Source organism: Monopterus albus, unplaced genomic scaffold, assembly GCF_001952655.1.
Source record: "Monopterus albus unplaced genomic scaffold, M_albus_1.0 scaffold103.1, whole genome shotgun sequence".
NCBI classification, from domain to species: domain Eukaryota; kingdom Metazoa; phylum Chordata; class Actinopteri; order Synbranchiformes; family Synbranchidae; genus Monopterus; species Monopterus albus.
The window spans coordinates 2,567,105-2,577,561 of NW_018127983.1; the positions used below are offsets into that span (position 1 = coordinate 2,567,105).

At 38.8% G+C, this 10,457-nt stretch overlaps 1 protein-coding gene across 2 annotated transcripts in view; it reads right to left on the minus strand.

Moving 5' to 3' along the window:
* gabrb3 (gamma-aminobutyric acid type A receptor subunit beta3) overlaps positions 1-6,947 on the minus strand; it is a 54,181-nt gene extending 47,234 nt beyond the window's left edge. Inside the window, exons 1-3 of one of the 2 annotated variants that reach the window (XM_020609940.1) lie at positions 6,514-6,947; positions 6,337-6,428; positions 6,143-6,210 (exon numbers count right to left, since the gene is read on the minus strand). In XM_020609940.1, coding sequence (XP_020465596.1) covers positions 6,143-6,210; positions 6,337-6,428; positions 6,514-6,593 — 240 coding nt within the window. In that variant the 5' untranslated portion in view covers positions 6,594-6,947. The remainder of the gene's footprint in view (positions 1-6,142; positions 6,211-6,336; positions 6,429-6,513) is intronic. The other variant, XM_020609941.1, reaches the window with a different exon arrangement.
* Between the last annotated feature and the right edge of the window lie 3,510 nt (positions 6,948-10,457).

The following is a 10,457-nucleotide window of genomic DNA, read 5'->3' on the forward strand; positions in this document are numbered from 1 at the left end:
GGCAGAACATGCAAAAATACTTGGAGCCGATGAACGCACGGGGGTTTTTTACACCGTAATAATGGTTGTCAAATAGGAACATGTATAAGGACGGATCATTTGGACCGCGTGCCGTTAATGTTGCGATAAGCTGTCTCTGATATGAATGAAATGATCTCGGTTAACATACACGCTTTCGTAAAACATAAAAAATAGTGTGGAGAGCTGAACTGACTATGTGTAAGACTTGTGTCCGAGTGTTTTACCCCCTGATTTTGCACCTCTCTTACAAAAAACACAGCTCTGTGATGAGGAACATATGCTATAGGCTCTGTTTTTACCATCTAAATAATTACCCCCAATAAATAACTTAAGGACATCCGTTGTCTCATGTTCCCCATGGGTCAAAAATGTGCAAAATCACTACTCTGTTTTAGCTGTATGTCCATTTTTGTTTTATTCATCTCACACTACATAATAGCAGCTTTGTCTTTTTTAAATAGCTGTTTCGCACCTATACAATTACTCAAACCTAACTCAAGGACATCTGTCGTGTCCTCTTTTGAAACTAAATATCTGGTCAACTCTATACTTTCTATGCACCATTTGTTTTATTCACTATATAACATTACAAACAGAAACCCCAATAATAATGGTTATGTCTTTTTTAAAATAGCTGTTTTGAAACTAAATATCAGATCAACTCTATTTAATATACAAATCACTACTATACTTTCTATGTACCATTGTTTTATTCACTATATAACATTACAAACTGCATCATTACCTGGTCTTTATTTATTAGAATAATCTATCAGGAGAAAGCTTCTTATTGGATAACCTTTCACCTAGAAGGGCGGGACAAAGCTTCTGATTGGATAACCTTTCACCTAGAACTGTCAAATCGAGTTTGATGAAAGCCGGTATCTATACTGTGTGTGTATGACATACACTGCCATCAAGGCAGTGTCTTCTCGAGAAGTCTTTGGATATTTCAGTAGGATAATGCCAGGCCTCATTCTCTACATTCCTCAACACGGTGACTTTGTAGATACAGAGTAGGTGTGCTTGCCTGGCCTGCCTGCAGTCCATCTGTCTCCTACTGAAAATTTATGGTGCATCATGCAGAGGAGAATAAGGCAGTGGCGACCACGGACTGTTGAGCAGCTGAGGTTTTGTATCCAGCAAGAATGGGCCAATATTCCACCTGCAAAACTGCAACAACTAGTAACCTCAGTTTCCAAACCATTAAGTGTAATTAAAAGGAAAGGTGATGGAACACAGTGGTAAACAGGCCTCTGTCCCAACTTTGAGTACTGCAGGCATCACTTTCTAAATTTGTGTATATTTAGAAAATTAAGGTAAGCTGGTCAGTGAAAACACTGAATACCTTTTCTTTGGACCCTTGTCAGTTAAATAAAGGTTCGAGAGAATTAACAAATCACATATTTTAGCTGTTTTTGCATTTTGGAAAATCTCACATTTTCTGGAAATGGAGTCTGCACTTTCAGTTATGTCATCAATTCCTCATGGAAAAAAACATATGTATGTATGTAATCAAACAGAACTGTGTATCACATCAAAAGAATCCAGCTAAAGAGCCAGAGAGATCAATTTGATGTTCAGCCAACTATTGTCCTTTCTTCTCTTCTTCTCAGCACTTCAGAATCTGCCTATATCAGTCGTTCAGACACTGCAGCAAAACCACAGGTCATCCTTTAGCGGCACTTGAACATCATTTTGGCCTGGCCGCAAAGCATACACAAGACTTATCTTTAAATTAGGATTTGTTTGTCATACAATTTTTGTAAGACTGCTTTTGCTGCTAGTTTCTAACACATTTCCTCCCTTTACCTTGATGAATTAATATTAAGTTAGATTTCACTGACATTGTTATGAACGTCTTGATGAGGACACGCTGTCCACATCTGTAATGTCACTTTTCAAAACAAGAGAGGCTCCAGTGAAATGGTTACTACCTAAAAACAGTGATCATCACTCAATATATCAGCATACTGTAGGGCATGAAAAGTGTGAGTGAACTGCAAACAATTCAGAAAGACATGGCTTTCTTTTTCCTCTGCACTCCATCTGAAGAGAGAAAGACACACTACTAACAGAAGAGCTTGTTGAAGCATATGAAAAGAGACATGCACTGACTGCATTGCAGATCCAATCTGTCTGTTCCCCACTCTTCTTACACTCTCCTTACAGCACGATTCTAAGCTCAGCACCGACAACCGACACTGATTTACTAAATGTAGTGTCTGAACCCGTTGACAGATTAAAAGTTACTGCAAAGAACACAGATTATCCCACACACACACGTTAAAATGTTCTCATCTGTCCAGAATTGCAGCTGCTCTCAATACAGCCTGGTTCACACAAAACAGATGCCTCTTCAACAAGAGATAACTGACAGTTCCTATCTTCACTCAGAAACCAGTATGAAGCCTTCCATGATCTGACCGGATGCTGGATGTGCCACTCACTGAGATATCACAGTGCTTGCTTCAGATTCGCAGAATGAGTGACACGGCAGCTGCAATGTCAAATTTCTACTACAAAGTACTCACCACATGAGGTTTTCCGAATACATTCAGCGGAAAAACATGTCGTGCAGTTGCAGAATCACACTTCATTTAGCTAAAGTTTTAGTTTACAAGACTTTTGAGTGTCATTTCATGAGTTAAACACTCTCCATGCCCCAGTTACTGGTTGGAAATGTATCTACTGGACCCCGTTGATTCTCATTAGACTTGAAGCACATGGCGAAAACTGAGCTCACATGGTATAGGCTGGCTTTGAGAAGCTATACTTACATTTATTGAATTGTTCAGATAACATCTCGAAGGGCTTTGGAAAGAAGGTTAGACCTAAGAATCAAGATTTTTAAAGTGTAAGAAGAAGAAATAAACTGTTTCTGAATAAACAGCTGAAGTTGCTGCTGTAAATCAGATGGAATAAGGTTATCTGCAGGAGTTCAAATCACTGAAAGAAAAGACAGACATCCTGCTCCTGCAGGCTCCACCACATACTAGGTACCTGGTAGAATAGACTGAAGTTTCTCGTCAGATTTAATTTTTCAAGATAGTCTCTTGCTGTTAGAGAGTTACTAATTATTGCCCTGCTCGTGTTTTCTTACCAAAATCCATTTTTCAGACTAAAAAGTTACTGGTGATTTGTAACAAATGTGTTTCCACAGTGTAACAGTATAAAATCTGTCATTTTTAAGCAACTTCAGTAACCCGTTCAGTACTTCTGATAGTGCCAGTCTTATTAGCTTCGAATATGGATGTATTGCACTTTCTTTGTCAGATAACCAGGACTATCAGGTAATTAAAAAGATATGTCAGTAAATATGGATTAAATACAGCTATATGGGGAATTTAAAAAAAATATCACTACAAATGCATTTTGATTACAATTCTGAAGGTGTGAAAGAAGAAACTTCATAACAGAACAATTAGTGAGATCAGTGAATACTTTGGTGAATCTAGTACGACTTCACAACTGCCCCATAAACAATGACTAAAATGGCAAAAATGAATTAAGCGCAACAACAAACATTTTGCCTGTCATATCAACTCTGAAGCAAAGGTTATAACCAAGCATGATGGCTCATTTAGCTCAAGAGAACAAGGGCTGTTAATATGTTGACTGACAGTAAAATAAACCTGTTTGGTTTGTGTGCAAGCTCCTCTTTGCTGATAGGGTTAGAGAGTAATTCCAGATCATTTACAGGCCCACAACAACTGGAAAACATCTAGATATTTTAGTGTACATTCCTAAAATAGCATCTATATAGATCACAAAATATTTCAATCTTCAAAGTGTTCTAGTGAACTGTGAGGCATTGCATGTATTTTTAATACAATGCAATCCAAGTATGTAAGGAGGACTTTCCATAAACACAGAGATTCATCTGCAGCCTTGAGATGCTCTGGTGAGCAAAATGTGAGAAGAAGCTACAAATGTCAACGCCCTCTTGAGGGAGAACTGCAATGCAGTTTAGACAAAAGAGGAAGTAACAAAATAATGCTGTTCATGACAACAGATAAACTCCCACAGGAGTTTATCAGAATAGCCTGATAAAAATGATCTAGAGCTCCAGGAATTAATATAATAATAATAATAATAATAATAATAAACAAAAAGATGATGAATAAATAGAAGTGGTATTGATGAGGGCATCAGTATTTTCAAGTGGCCTGACCAGTGACCAGTGTTCTTGATGCATGGTGTGGATATTTTTGGATATCTGACAAATAAAACAAGAAATTTTGTATAATGTCTCTTGGACAAGAGTCAACCAGCTCCGGGTGTCTTATCATTTGTGCCATGATTTATTTATTTTTAACACATGTCACTGGGAAGGTTTATTTCCTAGATGTGTCCAACTGCTCCAGCCAGAGGGAGAAATGTACTTCCTCTATCCAATCTGCATGCTTAGGACCATTAACACAAGCAATCTGAAATGATAGCCACCGAAGAGGACAAATAGTTTCCTGTGGCAGAGCAGACAGCAACTCTCAGGCTAAAAGCGGGTGTGGACTCATATGGAAAATATATTTGGTCCATTAAATGTTTAACATTAACTGGTCATAGAATTTAAAAGCCAATGAAATACAAAAAATGTCTATTTACTCGCTATGAAAGCCTGAGTTTGGCTTAGTTAAATTTTGTACTTATCCAAAATAACTGGGGTTTAAATAGTCCCTCCTGCTGACAGATATGGGACAACATTTTTGGTTTATATTTGTTTACATTTTGGCTAACTTGAAGCATTAAAGGTATGCCGAATTAACTATTAGCAGCTCCTGTTTGTATTGTACCTGAGGATGTTTGGCCATCTGTCACTGGATTACTGAAAAAATGTAAAAATATAATGACTCTCAGGTAAGTTCTAGAAGTTAAAAGAAGCATCTTTTCTAGGTGGATTTATGGACATTTACTCATAATGGAAAACAGATATTGTGATATCCTCAGGGGTCTGTCACACTGAATCTGATCAAGTGTATCATGTCTTTGTGTCCAGATTGAACTAGGAGTATGAATTTTGGCACATATTTCAGCTCGCACCTCCTGTCTTTTCCCTGTGCACCCCTCCTTCAACTGTCCCATGCACAACCCCTGGAGAAGCAGAGCTCATAGTATGAAAACTCCTTTTTCTTTTAGGAAATCAAAATTCAAACTGTTAATTTTACAGAAAAGGACTATTTATATCCAACTCTGCCAGCACGCAAGAAATTATCCAATGATCTGTAGCAATAAATAAACCCGATCTGTATTTTATAATACAGTCACACTTATAAAAACATGCATAGTGACTATGTTTGAGATCTAAATCATGCACAAAACTTGAATCTCAGTTGTCACTTGAAGCAAGTGTTTTGCTTCCCTGTGGTTCTCACAGGCTCTGCTGCCGTGTAAAGATGCATTAAAATGCACCACGGGTACATTTCTTCACACAGACTTGTCAGGACAGCATGTCAGGGGCTATTTCCTCTTGGTACCATGTGATCAGACATCAAGCTCTGTTAGCAGTTCAGACCAATGACAGGTGGACTAAAGACATTAAACTAGAGCCAGCGCGTGATGTACATCCCCACCCACCACACACACACACGCATGCACACTTCTGAAGGTATGCTTTTTTATCTGAAAAGAGAAGACATGGCAATGGGACTTACTGACCTTGTCTTCTAATACGACCATCAGTCATTCAGCCAGTGAACCAGGATGTAAACCAATACAACCAGCCATAATCCCATAGTCACAGATGACCAAAACACTAGACAATACAGAAGAGCCTCTATAACTGCTCTCCTCTTACATAGGAGGCTGGAGCAATTCAGGATGTTATATCAATTATCCTGTGTTGTAATTTTAATTCTAGAATTAAATTACGCTTTACAAAGTGCTTACAACTATTGGCTTTAATAGCAGTTAAAACTTCATGTAATTCTTCATAATCCATCAACATCAACAGGGTTGCCACATGCCAGATTGAGAAAATTAATTAATACTGTATAAACCTATACAATAAGAAATAGTTACCCTACAGTTAAATGAACAATCCCTCAGTTTAGGACTTTTTAATTCATGTGTGACGGAAGTTTATCAAAATTAGAAACTGCTCAAAAATGAATGAGGAACTTACCATATTGACTTCTGACACCATGTCTATACTGGCCACGTCTATGCTCATGCCAACAGCAACAGGCGGACCTTAAAACACACACAATGAAGTTAACTGACTATACTAACTCCGTATAACAAACCGGTAAGGCAAAGACACATGCGGGGACCCTTCTGGGTGAAACCCACTAAATGAGGGACACAGACATAGCCTACCTCCAAAGTCTGGCCGGAGGCGAATATCATATCCCTTCAGCAGTTTATCCACAGTCTCTTTGACGAAAGACATGTTTCCCGGTTCGTTAACGCTGAAAAAGAGAAGACAACAAGAATAACAACTCTGACGACAGACACCCACACTTGTGTGTGCGGTTTTAAGCCCCAGACACTCACCTCTGGGCGCAGCACATCACTGCCACGACCAGCGGCAATGAAAGGATGTCTAATAGCCCCGATCTTTGGCTTCCCCACATCCCTTGCGTGGTGTCTGGATGGATGGGTGCTGTCCAGCGTTCAAAAAGGACTAAATGAAGACGCCACAGTGCTCACACTTCCGCCGAGCTCCCCTCATCTCTGCCTGTGACAAGGTAGCGGAGCCGTAAAGCCTCAATCAGGCTGCTCCACATCTCCATCCTCCGGCTACCAGACCTCGGCTTCTCGCAGATTAGCGCACACTGTCAAACATCCATCTCAACCGTACGAATCCACAGGTCCGCTATCCAAGGGGAGAGCAAGCGTATAATGCTGCGTATGTTGTCTGCCCGGGTTCAAAACAGTCCTTCACCGAGACTGCGTGCGCAAGGCTGTCCGGTTAATAACGAAAGGCCACGTGACCGGCTACAGCGAGGAGCTTATCTAAACGGTCGTCCCGAAAGGACAGTGCAGAGCTTCTGTTATGTAGGCTATAACCTATAGTTTTATATACACACAGTACCTATAAAAAGTATTCACCCTATAAATCAGTCATGGTCAATATAATTTGGCTTTTTTGACTAAATAAATGACAAAAAAAAACTCCTTAATGTCACAGTGAAAACAGGTTTCTTCAGAGTAATGTCAATTAAATAAAAATATGTAATGGGAAATAAGTGATATATACATATAAGTGCATAAATTCATCCCCTTCAAGTCAGTATTTAGTAGATGCACCTTTGGCTGCAAATCAGCACTGAGTCTGTGTGGATAGGTCTCAGTCAGTCTTGCACATCTGGACACTTCAGTTTCACTCCATTCTTCTTTAAAAACCTGCTCAAGCTCTGCCAGGTTGAGCGGGGATTGGGTGTGAACAGCCATAAATTCTCCATTGGATTGAGGTCTGGGCTTTGACTCGGCCACTCCAGAACACTCACCTTGTTGTCTTTAAACCATTTCTGTGTAACTTTCGCTGTATGCTTCAGGTCATTGTCTTGCTGGAAAATTAATCTTCTCCCAAGCCGTAGTTCCCTTGCAGACTGAAGAAGATTGTCCTTCAGGATTTTCCTATATTTTGCTGCATTCATTTTACCCTCTACCTTTACAAGCCTTCCAGGGCCGAGGATCCTCCCCATAGCGTGATGCTGCCACCACCGTGCTTCACAGTGGGGATGGTGTGTTTGTGGTGATGTGCAGTGTTCTGTGGCGAACTCTAGTCAAGATTTAATATGAGTTTTCTTCAACAGTGACTTTCTCTTTTCCACTCTCCCATAAAACTTTGACTGATGAAGAACCCGGGCAACAGTTGCTGTATGCAGAGTCTCTCCCATCTCAGCTGTTGAAGCTTGTAACTCCTTCAGTCATAGGTGTCTTGGTGGCCTCTCTCACTAGTCTTCTTCTTGCACAGTCACTCACTTTGTGAGGACGGCCTGATCTAGGCAGATTTAGACATGTGCCACGTTCCTTCCATTTCTTGATGATGGATTTAACTGAACTCCAGGGGACGTTCAGTGCCTTGGAAATGTTTTTATATCCATCCCCTGACTTATACTTTTCAGGAACCTTTTCTCTGAGTTGCTTGGAGTGTCCTTTTGTCTTCATGGTGTAATGGTAGCCAGGAATACTGATTAACCAGTGACTGGACCTTCCAGACACAGGTGTCTTTGTACTACACTCACTTGAGACACATTCACTGTGATCCCCATTTCACTAATTGTGAGACTACTAGCACCCATTGGCTGGGCCTTTGTTCAATTAGGTCAGTCATTTTAAAGACAGTGAATATTTATGCACTCACCTATTTCCCATTACTTATTTTATTTAATTGACATTACTATGTAGAAACCCGTTTTCACTTTGACATTGACCATGATTGATTTATAAAATCAATACTTTTTATAGCCATTATCTATCTTTCTATCTATCTATCTAATCTCATAAGTGTTATTTTTTTAATATCCTTATGAAACCATCATTTAGTGTTAAGAATTCTTACCTTGTATCATAGATGGCATACAGCTTTTTGTTCCCATTAACAGCATTCCTGTAAACACAAAGAGCAAGGCGTTAGGCCTACTTTGTGTCAACACAGTGCTGACACCCTGTGATTGACGTTCCCCATGTCCCTGCTGGAGATTTGTTTCTCAGTCTAACTTCATGTGCACTGTGAAGAAACACAAGTAGAGGGCTTTCACTTTGGCCTGAAATTCATAAAGACTCTGCAATTTCACTAACCAAATCAATCAGTCAATCAAAATAACATATCAAAGCCCTAGAAAATAAAAACCTTAAAATGAAATGAAACACAATCAAATCTATAACATATCTAATGTTTGCATAAACAAAATAAACAAAACAAGATTAAAAACAGACAACAATAAATATCAATCTTAATTTAGCAATCAAAGGCCTTGGAAATTGTTTAAAAAGTCTTAAGATGGGATTTAAATACAAACAAATCTGTAATAGATCTGGTATATGAAGGCCAGTTATTCCAAAGCTGAGGTGCAGCAATGCCAAAAGCCTTGTCACCCCAACACTTGTGATAAGACCTTGGAACCTCCAGCATCTGTCTAGACAAAGCTCTGAGAGGCCTGACTGAGGTGTGCCAGTGAATAAGATCACTGAGTTACTGGGGAGCCAAGCCATTTAAAACCTTATAAACAAAAATCAGCTAATTAAATTTGATTCTAAATCGAACCAGGAGCCAATGAATAGAGGCCAAAACAGGTGACATACTGTATGTTCATGCTTACATACATTTGGAGAGCAGCATTTCGGACCAGCTAGAGATGTGAGAGAAGAGATTTATTAACAACAAAATAGAGTTTATTGCAATAACTGAGCCTAGAACTTATAAAGGTGTGGCTTACAATTTCAAAGTTCTTAAATGAGATAAAGATGTCACCTTACTCAGTAACTGCAAATGGAAAAAGCTTAATTCCACAACTGCCTTGATTTGCTTGTCAGATCTTAGGTCATTATCAAATAATACCCCAAAATTTTTCACCGCAGGTTAAATATAAAATACTAAAGGACCAAGGTCTAGAGTTGAGGCAGAAATTGAACAGCGATATTTTAACTCTACACATTTTGTTTCACTCTTGTTAAGGTAAAGGAAATTTAGTGTCAGCCAAGCTTTAATGTCATTATAAAATAATCAAACAAAGGCTGGAGGGAAGGCCCCTTTTTAGGTTTTAATGGAACGTAAATCTGGGTATCATCTGTGTAACAGTGACAGGAAAACCCATATTTTTCTAAAATCGATCCCAGTGGAAGCATATATAATAAAATTAAAACTGGCTCAAGAACTGATCCTTGAGGGATACCACACATTAAAGAAGCTGAGTGAGAAGATTAAATACCAATATTAATTGTAAAGGTTCTACTGGATAAACATGACTTAAACCATTTAAAGACTGTATCTTTTCAATTCAGAACATTGTGTAAGTCAAGATAAAAGAATTTGATGATCCATAGTATCAAAAGCAGCTGATAGATAAAGGAGACAAAGTCCCCAGCATCCCTAGCCAGGAGAATGTCATTACTGATTTTTAGAAAATGGTGGACCCTGTACTGTACCTTGGTTTAAAACCTGATTGGAACTTTTCACCAATTTTATTTTCCTTAAGAAATGAATGGAGTTGACTAAGAATGCTATTTTCTAACATTTTTTAAACTACTTATCTTTTCAAACTTGAAAGAAACCCACTTCCATAACTGCCAAAGCTGGAAGTTGACCCTAATTCTGTCGGAAATGAATGATGTAATATACTGTAGAGCTCAGGTGTCCCACTTAGGCAGATATCAACAGATAGTGTCTATTGTAAACTATTGAAAACAGATTAAATGCAATGTAATTACAGTAGCTTTTTCCAAAGACTGGAACATAATAGCGATGTACCAATCCAGCTTTTACTTTTCTG